Source organism: Hipposideros armiger, unplaced genomic scaffold (genome assembly GCF_001890085.2).
Source record: "Hipposideros armiger isolate ML-2016 unplaced genomic scaffold, ASM189008v1 scaffold_120, whole genome shotgun sequence".
Lineage (NCBI taxonomy): Eukaryota > Metazoa > Chordata > Mammalia > Chiroptera > Hipposideridae > Hipposideros > Hipposideros armiger.
The window spans coordinates 1,423,105-1,445,486 of record NW_017731470.1 but is presented as its reverse complement, the minus strand read 5'-3'; the positions used below and the strand labels follow the sequence as shown (position 1 = coordinate 1,445,486).

The 22,382-nt window shown below is 39.7% G+C and overlaps 1 protein-coding gene across 2 annotated transcripts in view; it reads left to right on the top strand.

Moving 5' to 3' along the window:
• The window catches only part of IL20RA (interleukin 20 receptor subunit alpha), a 38,458-nt gene extending 20,030 nt beyond the window's left edge, over positions 1 to 18,428 (top strand). For both annotated transcript variants that reach the window (XM_019648093.1, XM_019648092.1), the window contains exons 2-7: positions 5,528 to 5,663; positions 10,504 to 10,682; positions 11,942 to 12,117; positions 12,678 to 12,822; positions 15,447 to 15,586; positions 17,538 to 18,428. In XM_019648093.1, coding sequence (XP_019503638.1) covers positions 5,528 to 5,663; positions 10,504 to 10,682; positions 11,942 to 12,117; positions 12,678 to 12,822; positions 15,447 to 15,586; positions 17,538 to 18,332 — 1,571 coding nt within the window. In that variant the 3' untranslated portion in view covers positions 18,333 to 18,428. The remainder of the gene's footprint in view (positions 1 to 5,527; positions 5,664 to 10,503; positions 10,683 to 11,941; positions 12,118 to 12,677; positions 12,823 to 15,446; positions 15,587 to 17,537) is intronic.
• The last annotated feature ends 3,954 nt before the right edge of the window (positions 18,429 to 22,382 follow it).

Sequence of the window (22,382 nt, the reverse complement as noted above, 5' to 3'; positions counted from 1 at the left end):
CCGTTAAAAAAAAGTGCCACTTCTGTTTTTTTATCACTCCTTTGCATCATCAAAACAGAGAAAAGAGCAAGTATTCCTTGATAAATCCTCACCTGTTCATTTAGCTTTCATAACACAGAACTCACTTACTCATGAGACTTGCAGCTCTGCAACAGGAGGTCCTGTTGTTTCTACTTTGAAAATTGAGCTCGGAGGTGCCTACCCATCTCCATATCCACAGCCAGTATCTGGGTGCAAGCACAGCCTTCCTCACTAGGGCTGCTGTAATTATGGCCTTACTGGTCTCTCCACTTCTATTCTTGCCCCATCCAACCTTTTCTCCCCTCAGTTGTGAAGTACTCCATTTGAAATATAAAAAGGCTAATGACTTCCCCTGCTTACAAGGCTTCAATAGTTTACCACTGAATTTTAAATATAACCCAGGGCTTATGAGGAAGATCTAGCTCCTTTGTACTTCTTCAGTTTCATCTTGGCCACTCCCCTGTCCCTCACTTTTTTCCAAACACACTGATCTTTTGACAGTTCCAAGGACACTCACTGTCTTTTGTGGATGAGATTTTTCCCATTTCAGGGGTCTGGCCTGGAACACTGCCTTCCCACCCCACGACTGATTCCTAAGACCCTATCTAAGTAGGTACTGTGACTCACTCACTACTCCAAGGGTAGCAGATAAGTGAGGAGGTTGAGCGTGGATTTTGAACCCAGCTCGTCCACTTATGAGCTGTGTGAACACTCACCTCATCTCTCTGTGCCTCAGTTTCCTCATCTGCGTAATGGAAATGGTAATAAAAATCCCTCCCAGAAGGCTATGAGGATGGAATGATTTGGTTGTATAAAGTACATCGAGTAGTGTTGGCTACATGGTAAGGATTCAGTAAATGTTAGCTCCTATGTTTATTATATGCTAGCCAGTTTGCCTCACATCAACAAAATACTATAACATATAAAGGTTTTCACAGTATTTATTATGTTTTCAAGTCTTATGCAAATTGAGTTTTATTCACATACTATATCTACTATTAAAATAGAATCTTTTAGTCTGTCATGAATGGATTCCACTCTCAACATTATTTTTAATCATACCTACAGACCTCTCATGTCCTGATGAAACCAGAACTAACCCAAAGGAGCAAGCAGTCTTTATAACTCTTCTTTGCAGAAAGGTCACACCTCACCTGAGTAAGAACCATTTATTTCCATTGATCAAATACAAATCATTAAAATTTCATAATTAACAAAAATTATGACTGATAACAGATAAATAAGGTACTACCAATCCCCAACAATTGATACATATCTATTTCTGGAAATACAATTTCTACAAACAGAGAGACAAGATGTCAAGAAAGAGGACTACATGGCTTAATTTGCTTAGAAACTAGCAGAACATGTCTTAAAAAGGCCTATTTTATGTCTGGGGGAGATGTAGAGATGGGCTGATACTACAACATGATCTCTTTTTTCATAGTAGGGCTGCCCCTGAATGATATTTTGATTAATGACAAGGAAATGATCCAAAACTGATAGCTTTTCTGCCTATGCAGAAAAATGATGTCAATCCAAGGGAAGAATATGCAGGACTAAAAAGCTGGGATATTCTTTCCCCAGAAATAGAGCACAGAACAGCAACATCTATTTTAAAATGTATTTCTATTAAATGTTTACTACTCTGAATCTTTGTCAGTGTATTTACAATGAACTTAATAACTAAGCATTTATCTTTTTTTAAAAAAATCCAAAAAGTTGTTGCTGTGATCTTCACTTGCTGTTAAAAGGCTAATAAGTTTCCAGCCTTCTCATTGGATTTTTAATTTTCTTTCTATAGATAAAATAGACCTACTAAAAAGATTATTTTTTTTAAGATTGTTAAGGCAGGAGTCATTTGTAACACTATTGGGATTTTTTGTTCCCCTCCAGTTTAATTTGCCTGTTTTTTTAGTGATTAATCTCTCTTAGTTTCTCTCATTTTTAGAATCTTTGTTGTATTAGTTATCCAGTGCTGTGTAACAAACTACATCAAAACACAGTGGCTTTCTATCACAAATATTATCTCACATAGTTTCTGAGGGTCAGGAGTCCAGAGATGGCTTAGTTGGGTGGTTCTGGCTCAGGTCTATCCCAAGAGTGTAGACGGGGGCTGCAGCTCTCTGAAGGATCCACTTCTAGGCTCACCAATGGCCTCTTGGCAGGAGGCATCATTCACTTCTTCACCTGCTGTTGGTAGCCTCAGTTACTTGTCACATGGGCCCCTCCATAGGGCTGCTCGCAATAAGGCAGCTGACTTCCCCCAGAGTAAATGATCCAAGAGAGAAAGCAAAGTAGAGGCCATGGTGTCTTTTATAACCTAATCTTGGAAATGATGTACTGTCACTTCTGTCATACGCTTTTAGTCACACAGACCAACCCAGATAGAGTGTGGGAGGTGGTTATACAGGCTGTGAGGAGAATACCCTTACCAAGGGCCATCTTGGAGGCTGACTACCAGACTTGCAGTGATATGTATGATTTGCCCATAATACAGACCTGCAGAGATGTATATACATTTCACAACATTTATAATGAGATATATTTTCTTTTAAGTAAATAGAGTGGCATAGTGAAAAAATTGTTTAATGTTTTAATATTATCACATTATTAATTCCCTCTATTTAACCTATTATTACCATAGTTTGGTAACATTTTGATAATCGGCATAGCATTTCTAGAGGATTATTTAAACAATTACAATACAAAACATTAAACAAAATGTCTGTCAAATCAATACACGTTAATGATTGACAGCACATTCCAGAGTAAAGTTCATTTCAGAAAAGCAAAATTGCTTTGTTTCCTCATGACAGCGACCAAGAAATTTAAACTAAATTAAAATGAGCAATCCATTTTTTTTTATTACAAATTATTTCTTGAAACTTCTTTGGATATGTTTTAGGCATCTTGAGAGTTCTGTCAATTGCTTACTTATATTAAAAGATGAACAGAAGCTAATGTTGTAGAAGATAAAGATTTGGATAGATTAAACATTGAGAAAATATGCCTGGACTTTAATACCTAAGATAACTGGTGTTTTATATCCCCAAACTCAAGTTGCCACAAACCAAAATACTCTAGTTCCTTATCAGTTAGTTCTGTGGAACCATGTGTTGGTGGTAATGCCTTCCATCTGTGATATTATAATGCACAGTCTATTTTAATTTTAGTTCTTACAAGATGATAACTACTCTTCACATGTGAGTGTCATCTAAACATGTAGGACCACAGCATTTTAGATATGGGAAGATCCTTGGAGTATTTTATGTTGAAAGCATTTCTCACTTTTGCAGGGTTGGGAAATACTGTACTTCATGGGGCTGCCTCCCCATGTTCTCTGTTTCATCCTCAAAAATGTGATTAAAATTCAGAACCTAGTGATAGCACAGAGAAGTACTAGATCATTGATCATTATTCAGTGTATATAATTTCCACAAAAAGCCAATAGCAGTCGATGTAGTATGGTTTCAAAGAGTTAGAATAGAAATCAAAGACAGACACTGGGCAGACCTTTTAAACCTTCTCATCTCCTGCCACACACAACCACACAGTGATCAGTGGATAGTGCTTCTCTTTGAGTATTTTATCTTCTTATTAAAACTAAAACATATTTCAAAAAATGGTTAAGGTTAAAAGTAGGAGTCATTACAAATATAGCACATGCACACACTCAACTGCCTATATTTTGGTTACTCTGCCCCATGTTCAAGAGATTATTTTGGTTTAGCATCAGGGTCAGATTACAAAGTTTAATTCTAAAGTAAAGAATTCTTTTTCTTTTCATTTGGCTTGTGGAATTGCAATGCATTGTATAGAGCTAATCTTAGCCAAAGATTACCATAAGAATAAAGCTGATTCCTTTCTCTGACAAAAGCCCCAGCTAATGTACAGAAGAATTATGGGACTTTAGCCAAGATTGGACCAACCTTTAGGGACTTAGCTAAATTTTATTTCCTAAGTTTGACTTGCAGAAATCAAAATTTGATATTTTTCCAAGTTCACTGACTAGAATATGCAATTCGTGATAGGATAAGTTCTTCATAAAATTGGATTGTTTATTACTCAGTACATTGATCTCTCCAGTAGTTTAAATTAATATTTTGATTCTCATATGTTACCATCGATTTTTTTCTTGTATTTGAATTCAAGGATCATCCTTGTTTTCCTTTATAAGAAACTATCCTTCACTTACTTTTTTTAAAAAAGATTTTTATTGGGGAATTGGGGGGATGGGAACCGTGCTGGGGAATTGGGGGAAGGAGAACAGACAAGTTGCTGTCCTTTTGTTCTTCAGTCTAGTTGTGGAGGACGTTGCTTCACTGGCGAGGCACATCAGTCGCCGGCTTCTGGACGGCCGCTCACTGCGGCTGCTGGCTACACACGGTAGCCCATGGCAACCTACGCCGTCACCGGCGACTCACGGCAGCCCAGCTCCAGGTCGAGCTGCCATTCAGCATCCCAGCTGCAGAGGGCAGTGTCACTGGGCCTCACACGCAGGATTCCAACCAGGGCCCTCTGGCATCCCAAGCCAGCTCTCAACCAGCCTGCCTCTCAGCCGGCCCCCTTCACTTACTTTTTGTCCTTTTCTAATATTATGGCAGTTTCTTAATTCTTCATTTCTCTACAGAGCATGAGGATACAGTCTTTCTTAGAGCACAGTTATGTGAATTTATCAATATTTAATTAGTCTTCTTTACTGTTTTCTAATTATTGCTTTATATATCGAGGTGCCAAAAAAAAGTGTGTACACATGACTTGTATTCATCTTTTGTAATCAGTATATATTGAGTATTACAATTTTAATAGTTTTTTTTTTCCTTTCTTCAAATGCATATACATTTTTTTGGCACCCTCTATATACTTGAGTAAAGCTAACCTCACTCCAACCTCCAAAACTCTGGACTTTCGGGGGCATCTATTCTAAATTTTATTTCTGTAATAAAGGAATTGTTTCAGTTATCTGTGGGTACATAACAAACTACCCCAAAAGTTAGTAGTTTAAAACAATCATTTTGTTGTTTGTCACAATTCTGAAGGTTAACTGGGGCCCAGCTGTATGGTTCTTCTCCTGGTCTCATTCGGAGTCTCTCACGCAGCTTCAATCTATGGCAGGTGGGGCTAGAGGGTCCACAGAAGATGGACTGTGCACTCTGGTCCCTTGCTTGGAAGGCTGGGCTCAGCTGGAACAAGTGAGCCTTTCCCTCATCACAAGGCCTCTCGACATGGTGTCTCCAGCAGGAGAGCTCAACTTTTACGTGGCAGCTAAGGACTTCCAAAACGCAAGTGTGGAAGCTTCCAGGTCTTCTTAAGGCTTAGTACCAGAGTCACTTCTGCCACATTCTGTTGGTTGAAGTGACTCACAGTGTCGGCTCAGGTTCAGTTTGGGAAGAAATACACAGGGCATGGGTACTGGAAGGCCATATCTAGAGACTAGCTACCATAGTGGTTATGTTTTCCTGTTTCTTCACTAAGACCTCAATTTCTCTCTACTTCTTTTCAGTTCCCTGTGTCTCTGGTGGTTTGCCTAAGCCTACAAATATCACATTCTTATCTATAAACATGAAGAATATCCTGCAGTGGAGTCCTCCAGAGGGCCTACAAGGAGTGGAAGTTACTTACACGGTGCAGTATTTCATGTAAGTTGGTTCTTTTCCTTTTGGTTAATTTTTAAACACAAGACTCAAACTCCTATTAATTGTGTGAAGATAAACCATCTTTTTGTATTAAATAAATATTTGAAAAAGTTTTAGATATTTTAATTTTCTTGCTATGTTTTGTTAGATTAAATGAGAAAATAATTTCTTCATGGAATAGGAGCATTGGGTGCTTAGGAAAGGGGAAGTTATTTAAATGGAGAAAAGAAGTTGATCAAAATGTTATTCTGTGGCTGAACAAAATGGGAAATCCATCATCTCTGAAACATCTAAACTTACCTGAATTATAGACATTTTTAAGTGAAACTGAGGGCAGAATTCTGTGCAACTCGCTGTTCCTATTAAAGGTAGTAGTGATTGGACATTTTTACTTTTCACCTCGCCCTCAAAACTCATTGCAAGCAAGAAAAAATGCAAATCAGAGAAACAATACCCGCCTTCAAAGCAAAGAAGGAAATGACCACAACCCCAAGCCACAAACTATGAAGCGTACAAGCCAAATACTGTGAAATATGAAGGAGAACAACTGAGAAGCTGAAAGCAAACCTATACCTTCTCGAATTCCAACAATAGAAAATAATTTCCCAAGAATAAATGTCCCAAGACTAAGAGGCTTACCTAGCAACCTAAGGCTGTGTAATCTTAGCCACCAGAAACTGAGGAAATGTTTCCACAGAGCCTCAGTTTGGTGCCACAGAATGTCAGAGGAGGAGCTAAAAGAGAAATCAGGTTCAAGTGACATATCCATGGTAGAGGCCTAGTCACAGCCCAGGGGGGAAGCCTGGAGTGAGGTGTGGGCAGGAAGGAGGGGAAGATGTGACATGTGACTTTGCAGATGTGCCATGAGCCACATCAGCCTCCCACAGTCCAAAACCTGAGGGTGGGCAGGCTTCCCGGCAAAGGGAATAATATAATTCAGTGAGCAGGTGTGTGACAGACCCTCACTCCTATACCCATTCACCTAATAGTCAACAAACAGCTGGCCCCATTCAAAGAGTGATAGTCCCAAGGAAGCCAGCACAGCACCTATCCATAATTCCTTGAAGGGAGAACGACCAAAAAAAAAGAACACAAGTTAAAAATTTCTGAAAAGCTTTCCCATGGAAGTAGGAGAAAAATTCAGACAAATAATTATTCATAGTTTGAGTCCATAAACAACACGTTTCTAATGATAAAGCTCAAAGTAACAGCCTCTTCTCAAAAAAGAGATTCTAAGACAAGAGGAAGAACTTTCCTTTTTTTTTTTTAAAGCAAATGGGCAGAGCTTAGGAAAAAGATGGGAAGTACAAATGTCACATAGAGATGAGAAACCTATTACAGCTAACTGATAGTAATAGTTGAACAGGTAATGATGACTGTCTGAAATTGCATATCGTAAATGCATGTTATGTCTAGGAAAATTTAATAAAACAATAGCAAAACAGTTCCTCTGTAGAGCTAAGACTAAATAGTGATGGGAAATATGGTTATCAAACTTTCTTGTCAATGTTTGAACCTAAACAATAATATAACAAATCAGAAGGTGGGGAAAAACTGTAAGTGTACTGATTTTTATAGCAGCAAGTCATTAAATGTGATCTAAAATGAAAATACTTTAATAATTAAACTCTCAACATTTTCCAATAAACCATTTTCTTAATCTAAAATATTTTTAGGAACCAATATCTTTTGTGATAATGAAACATTTGAACTACAGCAATTCCTGTAACTTCACTTCAATTTATTTTTTATATTAAAGTCCAAATCAAGTTAAGTTTACTGTTTTTCTTAAAACCATATATAGGGTATAATCTACTTTTTGTCTATATATTCAGCTATCTGATTATCCTCCTGGTTATAAAAAAGCATATGAGGGATGCATATCAAATGTTTCAGGGTAATACGTTTCAGGGTGATTTATTTCTCTCTTGATTATATTTTTCTGATTGAGTTTTTTTTTTAAGTACCATATTGACAAAAAGAGAATAAAGTCATTTTTGTCTTTGCAAAAAAACTCTGACCACTGAAGGCAGTGAAAGACTTCAGCTGCTATTCAGAATGACGCCATTTCTCTAAACCCACATTTCTCATTTCTGAGGCGTTTCCCAGGTGACGGGATTTTAGGAAAGAGCACATCGTGGTGCAGAGAGAACTGGCTTGTGAGCATGCCCTTTCCTCCTTCTCCATTAGGTGGGGCAAAGAGCTCGCTCTGTTCTTTATATTATATGTCTATGTGGTTCAGAAAAGGATTTTGAAAAATGGGCTGATTCATCACTGCTCTGTGACAGCAGGTCATTTGGACTGTGCAAACTTTGAAAAGGAATATTTAACAATAAACTTGCCATATTGGAGTTCTTACATGCCCATGCATCTGGGCGGTGGACAGGGATACAGGGCCGTGTACTTCACTGACAGGGCTCCAAGCACAGCCCAGAGTCAGGCAGTGCTGGGCTCATAGCCAGGCTATGAACATCGCCGGGTGACCTTGGGCAAGTTACAGATTATTATACTTTTGCATGAAGTTTGTTTCCAAGTAAAAGATGAAATTTGAACAAAAGTTTAAATTATATCGGCCAAAAACATTTAGTGCAGAAAATATAGCGTAGCACTAAAAGCACAGTATCAGGGAAAAGTGCTTCAAATCTCATATAAGCCTTTTACTGGTCATATGAACTTGAGCGGTTGACTCCCTTAATCTCACTGAGCCTCAGTTTCCTCATCTGTAAAATAGGGGGAAAATAATGGCACCTGCCTCCTATGATAATTAAATGAGATAAAGCGAGCAAATACTAAGCACCATGTGGCACACAATAGACATGTGATAAATGTTTCCTGCCGTTTCAGAGGCCACTGAGGGTCCCTCATGACCTTTTGCCTTGCATAAACAGCATTACTGGAGTATTCGTGGAATGATTCACGCCTATCAGGTTGTCAGACTTGCAAAGCGTTTTGTACAGAGCCAGGTGAAAGCATTTTCTCTTCCATCAGCCTCTGTCATGATGCCAATGTTTTTCAAAACATAAGTCCAGACCTGTTGGTGGGCCATGAAATCAATTTTGATGGACATACTAGCATTCTTTATAATGGAAAGGACTGGAATGGTATGGAGTGGATTGGAATGGAAAATAGCTGAATGCATGGCATGTGCTAAAGTTTCAGTAGTATTTTACAAAAACTTTGTTTTAGTATGTTAGATATATGTATGTTTTTGTGAGCTAGGTCACAATGTAAAATGTATTTCTTTCTGTGGCTCACAGTCAAAAAAAAGTTTGAAAGTCCCTAGGCCATGGTGATAACTTGGATGGAGAAGTTGGTCAATAAGACCTGACTATTATATTTCTAATGTCTTCTGGCAGGTACAGTACTTATGAAACAGGAGACATTTACTTTCAAGAACCTGTTGCCATATTCTGAAAAGGGAAGATACCCTTAAGCCTTGGCAACACTTGATAAGTTGACATTTCCTTCTTAGCACATGCTCTTTCCTTGACTTCTATAATGTCTGTTTTTCCTTCTTTCTCTTCTGCTGCTATTTCTTAAGTGTACTTTGTATCCAACCTTTAAATCTTGATGCTCCTGAAATTTTATCTTAGGCTTTGCTTTGTCTCCACGGATAATTTCATTCACGCCTATGCCTTCAATGAGCTTCAGAATCACTACCTCCCACTCAGACCTCTCCCCTGAGCCCAGTGTCTATGGGCATCTGCGTTTGGATAGCTTTTACATACCTCAAGCTCACTCTATGTCAACTGAACTCATTATCTTTCCCTCTTTTTACATCCCACTCCCCATTTCCCAAGACCACTCTCCTTCTGTGTTCCTTATCTTGGTAAATATTGCCACACCCACCTGTCCCAGACAGAGACTTCATCAGCTTTAACACCTTCATTTCACTGGTCACCTACATGCCCTCGAGTCCTGTCTCCTAATATTTCTTCCTTTTGCCCTTTCATTTGTTCCATGGCTATCATCCTTGTCCAGGCCACCTACATCTTCCACCTAGACGACTGCAGTATCCTCTCAGCTCCTCTCCAGTCTGTCACTCCTAACCCATTACATTCACCATGCGACCACCAGAGTTCTTTCTGCAACCCCAACGCCCCTGCTTTAGTCCTTTCAGTAGCCTCCTGTGCAACCCCATCTCTTTCACTGGTTCCTCCTGTGTCACTTAAACCCTATACCTCAGTGTCTCCCACCTGAAAAGTGCTAAAAATATTTCCCCCTCCCTATTTACTATGGGTGTTGTTTTCAATGAAGAAAAGAAAAAAAAATCAATGTGAACAACCTAATTAATATCATCATTATCCTCATCACTATCATTACTGAAAATGCAGATTTTGGTAAATTCACTCCAACCTAGTGAATTTTTCCCAAACCCTTGATGGAAAATAGATTTTTAAATTTTATGAGACTATCAAGGCAATTTTTCTTCCAAGAAAAATAAGTGACTAAATTTTCCTTAAAACAACCAAACTGACCATAATATGCATGATGGACTAAAAACTTACATGAATAATGACTAGAAGAATTGATCATACAATATGTAAAATTTTTACTGTAGCCCAAGAATAATAATAGAATACATGCTTTCAAAATGCACTATCCACATTATAATTCACAGAAAAGAAAGGTGATCACAGAAACCCTGACTCACGTTCCTGACAGCTAATGAAAAAAATTGCCAGCAGCAAAAGTAGATCTTTTTTATCTAAATGGCAGGCCCTTTTGTTTTTCTGAAGAGAAGGTCTTAAGTGCCATTCAGTTTTATATAATGACTGGTTTTCTTTTCCTATTGTAAAGCATAGAGGGCACCGCATTATTAATTCAGTTTCCTTCTCGGCAGATATGGGCAAAAGAAATGGCTGAATAAATCCGACTGCAGAAATATCAATAGGACCTACTGTGATCTTTCGGCTGAAACTTCTGACTACGAACATCAATATTATGCCAAAGTTAAGGCCATGTGGGGAACAAATTGTTCCAAATGGGCAGAAACTGGACGATTCTATCCTTTCTTAGAAAGTAAGTAACACAATGGTCTATTAAACACGTGTGAATATCAAGTTCACCTGACCGCCTCGTGTGGACAGCATTGCCCGAGAGGCCATTGCTCTGCTTGGCTTTATTCTACACTCTGCCCATCAGCTGGTGGAGTGACCAGCCCAAGGCACTTCACCTCGCGGAATTGCAGAGTCTCATCTTTAGAACAAAATGTTTGGCGAAGTGATTTCTAAGATTGCTCCCAGATAGAAAATTGACGCTAGATGCCAATATTATCAAATTTTGGCTTTATTTTATTATTTAGTGGAGACTATGTAATTTGAGGAACAACTGACAGATTTTTATAAATGTTGTGGGTTTATAAACCATTGCTATATGCCCACGAGACCGAGGAAAGATTGTTCTGATCACCAAACTTAAGTCTCTACTTGTTATAAACTTGGTAGTGTGATGATATACTATCTTGGTGTAACTCAGAATTAAGGCACCATCTTCCTGGTATTTGCTTTTTAATTATTCCGCCCCTGATCTGTAGCTGACTCAGCCACAGAGGACCCACTCAGAGCTGACACGGTGAAATTTGCAAGTTCCCCTTAGGTCATGGAGCTGGAGCCTATCCCCTGGTGTCCTTCTAGATCAGAAGTCAGCAAACTATGTCCTCAGACCAAATACAGCACTACCATCCCCCTTCTGTTTTTCTACAGGCCAAGAACTAAGAATGGTTTTTACATTTATATAAATAATAGTTGCAACAGAGGTCATATAGCCTTGCAAGGCCTGAACTATTTACCGTCTGAGCCTTTATGGTAAAAGTTGCTAGCCTCTGGTCTATTGGGTTGTCGGAAAAGTCAAAATGCGCCATGACTTGCCCGACAACCCAATAGATCATCCCAATCACACCTCCAAAGGTCTTTAGCAGTGCTTCATTTTTCCATATCTGATTTTTGCCTCTTATCAAATCATATTAATGTTATTTATCACCAACTTTTCAAGTCATAGGAGTGTTGTAAACACTTTTCATTGTATTTTCCATCATCAAATACTGTCTATCCATGTAACAAGAAACTAAGTAAATACAGCACTTCAATTAGCTGTTTTAACCTTGTGTCAGGGTGCGTGAAATGATTGTTTCAAGAATTGGCATAACTTGGGCCCACCTTAGAGCATTCTGAGGCATCTCAGATGGAGGGTGGGTGGAGCTTGGATCCCAGTAGGATTATATTGTATATGCAAGGTGGTTTCTACATCTGAATGTAATTCCTTCTCCCTTTCCCTTTAAGCACAAATTGGCCCACCAGAGGTTGCTTTGACTACTGATGAGAAATCCATTTCTATTGTTCTGACGGCTCCAGAGAAGTGGAAGGAAAATCCAGAAGAAAGTTCTGTCTCCATGAAACAAATATACTCTAATCTGAAGTATAATGTGTCTGTATATAACACTAAATCAAACAGAACGGTAAGCCTGAAATGGGGGCATATAATCTGTGTCACTTTTTGCAGTTAATGCTAGAACAAGCTGCCCTGATGTTTTAATTCTCTGCATGTGGAAATGGGGAGATGTGATATTCAAAAGAGATGCCATCCAAGATACAATTGAAGCTGATATATAGAAACTTAAAGAATTTTCTTCAGATTTCCTTTACAGAAACACTCTGTTAGTGGGGTATGATGTTGCTATTGGAGTAGCTGCCCGCCTCACTTTGATGGACAGCTTTTACTCGCATAACATCTGTCAGTCACTCTCCACGAAAGAAGAAAAGTGTTACCAGGAACACAGGACAAAGTTGAATAGGAAATCCATTCTTATGTTATTATTCAGCATGGTTCTCAGAATTCCAGTTCCGGGGCATGCTCTGCCTAGCTGAAGGAAATGGGTATTTTAAAGCTGTTGAAACTAAAGCTTGTAGTGCTAGGAAAGGATTTAATGGTAGCTCAGTCTTTTATTTCCCTGTAATTTGTCTGGTGTGGTACTGGAAATCTTTGCCTCTAACTGCTGTTTGCAATTCCCTAACCTAGTGGTCCCACTGTGTTACCAACCACACGCTGGTGCTCAGCTGGCTGGAGCCGGACACTCTGTACTGCGTCCACGTGGAGTCCTTTGTCCCAGGGCCTCCTCGCCTTGCTCAGCCTTCCGAGAAGCAGTGTGTCAGTACTTTGAAAGGTAACCTTAAAGAAAATCTCAGCTGCTCTGAGGCAGGAAATCTGATAAGACTAGAAGAAAGTATGACACTATAGACAAGGTTTTGGCAAATCTGTTTCTACCAGAAACAGGTTGAGGCAAAGGCAGAAACAGCCATTATGTGTTGAGCAGCCGGGGCCCCTGCCATTGAACTTGGCCAACATTAGGGAGTGTTTTCACCGGTCCTGGCGTTCGCTGCCCACAAGCCTCTGCCTTGTGGAAATGATACCTAGGAATTTTTACACACACCTTTTTCCTTCTTTAAAATTACAATCTGGTCAATAGAAGTTCTGTGGTCTTCAAGAACATCAGACAATTTTATTGCTGGAAACAAGGCATTATCTTAAAAACACTGTAAGACGGAATCCTTGGCTCCCCGTGAGGAATATAAATTGCACGCCCCGCAAGGTGCATTCAGATACCATTGACTGTCTGAACAAGGGTCTGGGATCCGCAAATCAGTAATTACTGCCTCACTCTTGCAATTGCTTCCCTCTCCTTCCTTTTATTTGTCTCCTCGTGTTTTCTGAACTTGGCTGCTAAGAAACTGTGGGTGAAGATTCTCTTTCCTAGTGGAAAACAGAGTTAGGAGCTTGACCTTTGTTTATACATTCTTTCCCCAGGGTGAGAGGACCTTGTAGTCAAAACCTGAAAATTGAAAATAAATCCTGAAGTTCATCTTCATCGAATGACTCTTCATCTGTTATTCTTCTGTTTCTCTCTTCGAAACATGCTGGCCTAAGACAGATGTCACAGCTTTCCCCACCAAGCCTTTGGTTCCACCACCAGTTATGAGATAGGCATGGGGACAGAACCCCCACTTTTCTTTTCCCTCACGCCTCCCACATTTCACGATGAAACTGTCCCAGGGAATAAAAAGGGAATTTTGTGAATACCTATCAAAAGTGAAATGCTTTATTTTTTATTTTTGAATCTGTCCTTATCAAACCTTTTCCTTTAAAATGAAGGGTTCTCTACCATATGTCAAATAAAGCTAAAATGCCAAGCAAGCAAAAGGCAAATGAAAGCAGATTGAAGAACTCATTTTTGTATTTGGGAAAAGTACCCAGTTTACTAACAGCTTGACCAGTGACCATATGGTCAGAATCAATTTCCAATGGAAGCCATTTAAGCAGTTGGCACAGCTAATGCAGCTAGAGTATAAATTAAATTAAACAGTTCCCGGTAAGCAGATGAAGCAACTTTCTAACTAGTCTAGGACAGGTAACAAAAGAATAAGGAGGCCCCGTTTCAGGTTCTGACCTTTTCCGTGATATCCCAGCTGTTAGATTACCCTAAATACCTTTCTAAGACACTGCTCTGAAGAGCTACTTTAAAAAAAATAAAATCAGTATTATCTTTCTGGGGACTATTCTTTGAAAACTATTTCTACTCTCCACACTCTTCCAATCCAGGTACAGTTGATTAGGTTGATTGTAGCCAACATGCTCTAGTGTACAGTAAGTGCCACCGGTCCTTGTTGTCATGGCTCTTTTTTAATTGGGGCAAGTTCCGTCCAGAAAACAGGGATAGTATTAAGAGGACTGGACTAAGCTGTAGCCTTAAGTAGAAGAAGGTGGTGCCGAGCCACCTGCGTTATCCGTTTTGTGGTGTTGGCACCTTTCTGTGTGGAACTTGGTGACAGATGTGTTCGGGTTGCAAGAGCCTGCAGTTTGGACCCCCGTGCCTGGGAATCTGCTTTGCTCACGTCTACTCATTTAAATGCTAATCTCATCTTAAAAATGCCTTCACAGAAACACCTAGAATAATATTTGACCAAAATCTGGGGACCATGACCTAGCCAAATTGACGCATAGAATTAACCATCACAACTTCCAAGTACCCCATAGATGCTTAACCAATGTAAGTTAGTCACAATGGGCCCTGTTCATCAATTGTATACTCTGATCAATGGTGGGCCAGGATGACTTTCCTTAAAACTGTTCACCAGGTCTTTTCATTCCCTATGGACTTTTACTCAGTGTGAACGTACAGCACCTCAGGCCCTGGAAGGGAGTTACTGCCATTCTCAGTACATACTAGCTCAGCAACCTCCCTACACAGACCCCCAGGCTCCAGATGTACCCAGAAAGTCTGGCCAACTTGTGCAAGGATAGGAGCATTAGACATAGAAGGTGACGCCGTGTATCCCTGTCCTCTACTAAATAAGTGGAAAAGATTGAGTTAAAAGAATGACATGGAAAAGTGGGGCTGCTTAGTGGGCTCTTCACACGAGAATTTTCTTTGGTTTGAAGTGCTGTGAGTTGCCTTAATTTCAGACACATTTACCTTCAAATAAACAACCAGCATGAATCTCATAGCCAGACATAAAATGTTGGAATATCTGCTGACTTGGGTTATTAACTCATCCTTACTCTAAAGGTTTGAGACAAGTCCAGATGATTCCGTAAGACCACCTACTGTCAGAGAGAGAAAGAATTCTGAGACCCTTTGTAATATTTAGCTCAAGCTTCTCCATTTATAAATGAGAAAACTGAATCCTAAATTTAAATGATCCGCCCCAAGCCTCTTGACGTTGCCAATGTTTTCCCACCGCATGAAATTATAACTATCTACCCCGCCCCCTTTTTTTTTTTTTTTTACAGATCAAACATCAGCATTGAAGGTTAAAATCATCTTCTGGTATGTTTTGCCCATATCTGTTACCGTGTTTATTTTTTTTGTGATGGGCTTCTCCATGTACAGATACATCCATGTTGGCAAAGAGAAACACCCAGCAAATTTGGTGAGTGCTAGGTGTGGTAGGGGTCATTATAACACCTCCAGGAGGCTCTCGAATTGACACTGTTCCTTTTATGGGCAAAGTGAGTTTAAATTTAAAGAGCTGATAAATCAAAAACACTTTCTCTACTAGATTAACTCACTAACATAACCAAAGAGAAAAGATTCCTTAGTTTGGACAAAGATTTTATTTAATGACCAGATCAGATGAGGTCTTGAGGTACAAGATAAATCATGATGCATGCCCTTTCAGAGGCTCAAGTCTTATTTGGAGACGAGAATTTCAAAATGATATGTGAAGGCTAAGATGAAAGCAGGCACTGGGGCTGCTGGGGGTACAGGAAAGGCACTGACACCCTCCATGGGGGATCAGGAGAAGTTTCATGCCTGGGCTTGGTTATGAACAGTGAGTCAGAGACGGGGCACCCACTGCAGGCAGGAGAAACAGCAGGAGCCGAGGTGTGTAGGTGTTGGGGAAACCACATGCTATTGTTAAATCATAAGGTTCCTGATGAGGAGCTATGAACTGTGAGAATGGAGAGTGAGTGGTAGGGCCAGGTAACGGGAGAATTGGGCTGTTAGTCTAAGGAGCTTGGGCTTTATTCTGCTGGCAAGGAGAAACCTCTGCAGCGTTTTGTATTGGGTGTATCATGGCTAATGTTGTGTTTTAGATCCAACTGGATGGTAGGTTTAAGACAACTTTAGGGGAAGTGAGACTCGAAACTATAAAGCAGCTAAGAGACTGTGGCAGTTTTCCAAAGGAGAGAAGATAAGAGTGTAAAAGAGGAGAGTAGGATGTAGGGCTGGAGACAAAGACATGGAACGGAAACACATTTAGGAGGAAAACAGCCAGGACTTAATCATTCACAGTAAGGAGAAGCAAGAAGGGAGAAGGAATAAACCTTATGCTCCCTGGACCAGGCACCGAGGGGATTTGAAAGGCTGAGCATATTTTAACCACAACAAATGGTTTCTTTGGGAATGATTAAAATATATGTTCACATGTATGTGACACATTCATGTATTCTTGTTAGTTCGGTTTTAAAATGTTCCTATTAACCAGCCTGCATGTAGGTAGTTTTGTAGTTAGCTTTTTAGTGGCATAGGGAGACCTTTCTTGGGAGGAAAATTTACAGAGTAGACCACGCGCAACTTTTTGAAACCAAAAAAACTTGTAAAAGAAGGAAGCTGAAGGACCTCTTTTATAATGTGAAATGAAGTCACATCATTGGATAGACAATGAGGATTGTCACATAACCCATCACTGGCAACCTAAACAGGCATCTTCCACGTATCCCCAGCAACATTTTAATCTGAAACAAGTTTTCCTGACATAATTTTGAGTTTCTCTATCTGCCATAAACTGGCAAATGGATTTCCCTTTATGGCTTGATTATAGCATGATTAGAATGGTGAATGGCGGAAGTAAAACTATCCCTACTCATGAGCTTATATCCCTTTTATATCCAGTGTTCATGCCCATTCACATTTCATGTCCAGAGTATATTCAAAAGAGGGCCCAGGTAACCATAGCTCATTAACAAATACATAGTAAACTGTAATTAACAAAGCAATTTCAAAAACTGTCTCACTCAGTCCTCACCATGCCTCATGTGGCAGAAATTCTGATTTTGGAGAATTAAAAATCAAGGCTTGAGAAATTAAATAACTCTTCTGAATTCCCTCAGAGAGTTAGAGATGGGGTCAGTCACACCCTGATCTTTGACCTGCACAAATACCCCCCCAGTGAACCACTTTTCGCTTCCATGTGCATTTCATGTGTCTTGGGTCTCTAGCCTCCATGTGAATGAAGTTTTCTGTATATTCTAAGCATAACTTTTACTTCCATGAGTTGATAAGAATAGATCTGATGACAGTATGAATTCTGCTTAACAGCTGTTTTTAATGTCTCTCTAAAGTGAAAAGGTGAAAAACATTCTCTTGTCTCTTCACAGATTTTGATTTATGGAAATGAACTTGAAAAAAAATTCTTTGTACCTGCTGAAAAAATTGTGATTAACTTTATCACCCTCAATATTTTGGAAGATCCTAAAACTTCTCATAAGGATATAAGTGTAATGGAAAAAAGCAACGATGTATCGGACCTGAATGAGCCCAGCGAGGACCAAGAGCCCCATCAGGAAGAAATGGCGGTGAAGCACTTAGGGTATGCTTCACATTTGGTGGACATTCTCTGTGACTCTGAGGAAAGCACCAACGGGACTTCCCTAACCCAGCAAGAGTTACTCAGCAGAACGATACCCACAGATCAAACGGTCACTGAATATGAATATGATGTAAGAACTATTGGCGTTTGTGTGGGGCCTGGAGACCAAGAGCTCACTTTGCAGGAGGAGGTGTTCCTACAAGGAAAATCATTTGAGCACCAGGCAGCTTTGATGGACACAGTCCCACAAACACTACTGTATTCATATACTCCTCAGCTCAGAGACTTGGACCACCTGCCACAGGAGCACAGCGACATGGACGAGGAGCTAGAGGGAGAGCCACCAACCACGCTGGTCAACTGGGACCCTTGGACGGGCAGACTACATATACCTTCATTATCCAGCTTTGAACATGACTCAGGAGGATATGAGTATCCTGAGTACAAGGAGCTCACAGATGAGGAGGGCCTGTTGTCTAGACTCTATGAGCAGCAGGCTCCAGACAAGCCACCGGCAGAAGATGAAATCTATCTCATGCAGTTCTTGGAGGAGTGGGGATTATATGTACAGATGGAAGACTAATGCCCAAACTTGCCTCTGCCAGACCCCTATTGCTCAAAGCACATGAGTGTACATGTATGTGTGACCAAACAATAAAGTACCTAGGATGAAAGAAGTTTACTCGGCTTCTCCTGTGTCGGTGAGAATTCCTTATTTCTTCTCTCTGTTCTCAGAGCACTTGTTTCCTTCTGCCTCATGTAGGTGGCTGGTGCATGGCTATGCGTCCCTTAGAATGGTGGCAGGCACCTGGATACTACAGGAGCCAACCCTTTGCTTTATACCCAGTAAGGATTCAAAAATGTTTGCCAAATTGGGTGCAGAATTTATTCAGGTGGGTGTACTATGGACTCTTTGTCTATTATTTTCTAACAAGCACACTTCTATAATTATACTCATTTTATAAATACTACATTTTTAGAATTTGGTTTATTGTAAGAAGGATGAAATACTTAAAACATACACTAAGTAGGTGGCAAGTTGGTCACATTTAAGGACCCTCGCTCACTATTCAATCATAATAATCTATGTTCAGCGTGAATAAATCAGGTACAGATCTTCTTGCTACCACATGCTTTTGGCTACTTTGGCTATATCAGTACTTTATGAGAAGCTCCGGAGTGTAAACATAAATTGTTATTATTATTTGTAGTCAGAAAATGTCCTCCCAACAACTCAGGCTAGTAGGGCACTAGCCTGAAAAAAAAAAGTTTTATAATAAGACTATTACATTTATTTCTGGAGATGTGTTTTTAAAAGATATTTACGCAGTCTGTAAACTAGAACATGTTAAGTACTTGTTGCTATTATATTATTCTATTACAACGGACAGTGCCTCAAAGACTCCTTGGAATATATATGAATGAATATTCCCTATCCACATAATCTTTTAATCTTTTTTTTTTTTTTTTTTTTAGCTGAGCCATCCTGCTACCTGTTGGCAGCTCAGCGGCTGCTCAGCTCGGGCTGGACTCGAACTGCTGTTGCTCAGAGCTCAAACTCTTGAGCGAGCTCTTAACCAACTGAGCCACTCCGCCGGCCCTATCCACATAATCTTAAAATCAATAAGTAAACAAGTCCATACAAAAGAAATAAGTTAAATGAATATGTAGGATGAAGTGTATTAAAAATTTGACATAATTTACTGTGGGAACTAAAGCATATCATAAAACAATACTGGCCTCGTTAAATTCCAGTGACTATTCCCATCACCTTCACCGTTTGCTTAGACAATCAAACTGTTTCTACAATCTACAGTCTACAATCACACTGTTTTAAATATGACAGAATCTATTAAGTTGAACCATATAAAATTGCTTGATGTTTCACTGTTTTTGACCTGCAGAAACAGCAATTTCGTATGATTTACCTTAATATATATTTGTTTAACCATAAACTCATAATCCATTGATGCTCTTTCAGGAAAACAGATATCATCCATATTTCCTTATTTATATTTTTGGCACAGGCAGACAGCCCTGGTAGGAGAGATGGACTCTGGAGTCATGATCTCTTGAGATTGTCCACAAATCCAAACAGTTTCTGATCTAATGGTTTAATTTAGAGCATAATTATATTAACCAGAGTGTTCTGTTCTTCTCAATCTTTGTAGAAATGATTCTGACAGTTTTGAGGAACAGATTTATAATACTAGCTATAAAAGAAGATCAGGAGTGGGAAAGAATAACGTTATTAAGAGCAAAAAGAAAATAAAGTGATGATGATAGTTTAATGTATTCATTTCATTCACAAAATATTGAGCACCTACTACGTCCTACAGGATCCTCATCTATGAAATAGGGGTGACAGCTCCCTTAGGGTTGTTTTGAGGATAAAAGAGAGTATAGAAGGCACTTAGATCGGTGCCTGGAACACAGTGAGTGCTATTTATGTGATTGTTATCGTGATTAGTTACAGCCAGAACGCATGCTTAGCACCACAAAGAAGCCATTTAGACATACGACTATTTTGATTAAAAGGCAGAGTTTGCCTCACTTTGTTTTTCTTACCTGAAAGTAAAATAGTAATTTGCTTCCCACCTTATGTCTTCAGATTGAAATCTGTCAGCGGTTTTGTAAAAGGGAATCTAATTCCAAGTTGCTGTTACATCTCCTATCATTCTACACATGTCAGAAGTATGGGGCATTTTTCAAATGTTGCTTCTGTACTTTGCAACTTACACACACACACACACACACACACACACACACACACACACACGGGCGCACGCACACTCACGCATTCAAATGTGAGCATACAATAGGCGTTTCTTGTGGGGGAAAGGTTATACATTCTCAGATGTAGCTTATCTGTGTGGGTGGTAGCTGTCATACAACCTGTCACCTCTGTGGCCACAGCCTCAGCAGACCCAAGAAGTTGTTCTCTGGGACCTCATCAGATTCCATTCCTAGGCCTGAGGTCCAAAAGGAGCTGGGAAGTTGAGGTTTCAGGATCTTTGAAAAGTACTCTTCCTGCTGTCACTGGCTGTCTGTCGGCTCTAAGATTTTACTCACCTTCCACATTAGGTAAGTTTTCTTCATGAAAACATCTGTTGGTGACTCTACTTCCACACCCCATAAATTAAAAACAGGTAGGTGAATGAAAACACCCCCATTACAAAGTGAGTGGAACCTGTGCCACATCTTTGCGCAGGAAGGAAGTATGGAAGAGGGACACTTGTCCCGTCAGCCTATAACATGGTAAAGACCTGGTGGCCCCCTGCTGAGATCAACTCAAATCAGTGCAGACAAAAACTACCTGCACCGCCCAGAGTGCAAGTCCACCCAGCGTGGTGAATCTAATGGGAACATCAAATAGAAGGCTCCGGCAGCATAGATCGATGCACCTGGGTCATAAATCAAATTCTTTCTGGCCCACATATTACCACCCCCACAACCTGAGATGAATTTTTGCTAAATTATCTTGGAAGAACTGTTTTTCTCTATTTCCTCTGTGGTCCCCCACGTTATATTTTCCATACACCTTCTATCTACAGTTTATTCAAAGACTTTGCTCAAAAGCATATGCCTATATATATTTTTTAATATGTAGTGCTATGGTTGTGGGTAGTTTAATAGTAGCTGTTATTTTCTAATACAGAAGACAAATGTACACATATTCATTGAAGTGTAGCTAGAAATAAACTGGGAAAAAATAAAAATTACCTGTAATACTCCCACCTAGATTTAGCCACTGTAATCATAATAGGGTAGAGAATTCTTAGCTGGGGGTGATTTTTGCCTCCCATGGGACATTTGGCAATGTCTGGAGACAGTTTTGATTGTCAGAACTCAGGAAGGGTACTCCAACATCTAGTGGGGAGCAGCCAGGAATACTGCTAAACATCCTACAATGCACAGGTCAGCCCCCCCATAACAAAGAGTTATCCAGCCCCAAATGTCAATAGTATAGCCTGGATTAATAAACTCTGGTGTAGAAATTTCCAGACACTTCAATGTGTATATGTATATATTTTTCCCAACAAGAGGGATCATGCTGAACTTTTTATAACTTGCTCTTTTCACTCAAAAAATATATAACAAACCATCTTATTTTAGCTCTACTTAAGTTAACTTTAAGAAGCACCAATCTTATTCAACTAGAGCTATTGAAATGACAGATTATGAATTATTTTTTTTCTAAACTTAATGCTCAGAAAACCTTTTAGCAACCAGAAGTTGCAGTTATTAAGAGCAAAGTACTGTGAGTCCTTTAAAGATGACTGAACCTCTGCTGAACTTTATTTCCTGAAAATCGCTACTTCTGCAGTAGCTGGATGGTTAGGCGATGGTCATTTGTCCTCTCCCTGAGGTGTTAGACTCCCCCGTGCTTTGTTCCTGCTCCCTCTCCTCTCAGTCTTCAGGTTCTTCAGCGGCAAGTGCTTGCAGACAACCGCTTGCAGGCAACGTTGGCTTTCACTGTAAATCCTGGATAAACCATTCATGTTTGTCACTGATATTCCTCCAGACCTTTTTCCTGTGTCAGCTGCAACAGCTCTTGCGTACTTTGCTAGTTTTAGTCTTTAACACATTTTCCAGTTGCATTTCATCTCTGAACACCTAAAGATGCTGGGTT